General features: G+C 65.6%; 1 protein-coding gene across 1 annotated transcript in view; it reads right to left on the bottom strand.

Moving 5' to 3' along the window:
* Positions 1–205: 205 nt before the first annotated feature.
* LOC104488999 (C-C chemokine receptor type 8-like) overlaps positions 206–221 on the bottom strand; it is a 6,468-nt gene continuing 6,452 nt past the window's right edge. The window contains exon 6 of the mRNA XM_010131112.1: positions 206–216. Within this exon, the coding sequence (XP_010129414.1) occupies positions 206–216 (11 nt within the window). The remainder of the gene's footprint in view (positions 217–221) is intronic.

Here is a 221-nt window from a genome sequence, read left to right as displayed (position 1 = left end):
ACTCTGGGGCAAGCGTGTAGGGTCACCCTTTTCCAAAGGCACTGGTGCTCCTAGGAGAGCAGCGTGTTGCCGCTCACAGCACGTGTCTAAAGGAGATACAGCTGTACTGGTCCTCCCGGGAGGATGCTGCACCCGTGGGACGACCTGCCGGGCTGTGCCGGCGCTTGGCCACCCCCTCCCAGCAGAGGCTGGAGCTCAGGGGGGCTCACAGGGGGCCTGCG

Source organism: Buceros rhinoceros, unplaced genomic scaffold, assembly GCF_000710305.1.
Source record: "Buceros rhinoceros silvestris isolate BGI_N320 unplaced genomic scaffold, ASM71030v1 scaffold15642, whole genome shotgun sequence".
Lineage (NCBI taxonomy): Eukaryota > Metazoa > Chordata > Aves > Bucerotiformes > Bucerotidae > Buceros > Buceros rhinoceros.
Note: the sequence above shows the minus strand (reverse complement) of the source record. Positions and strands in the feature narration are given on the sequence as shown.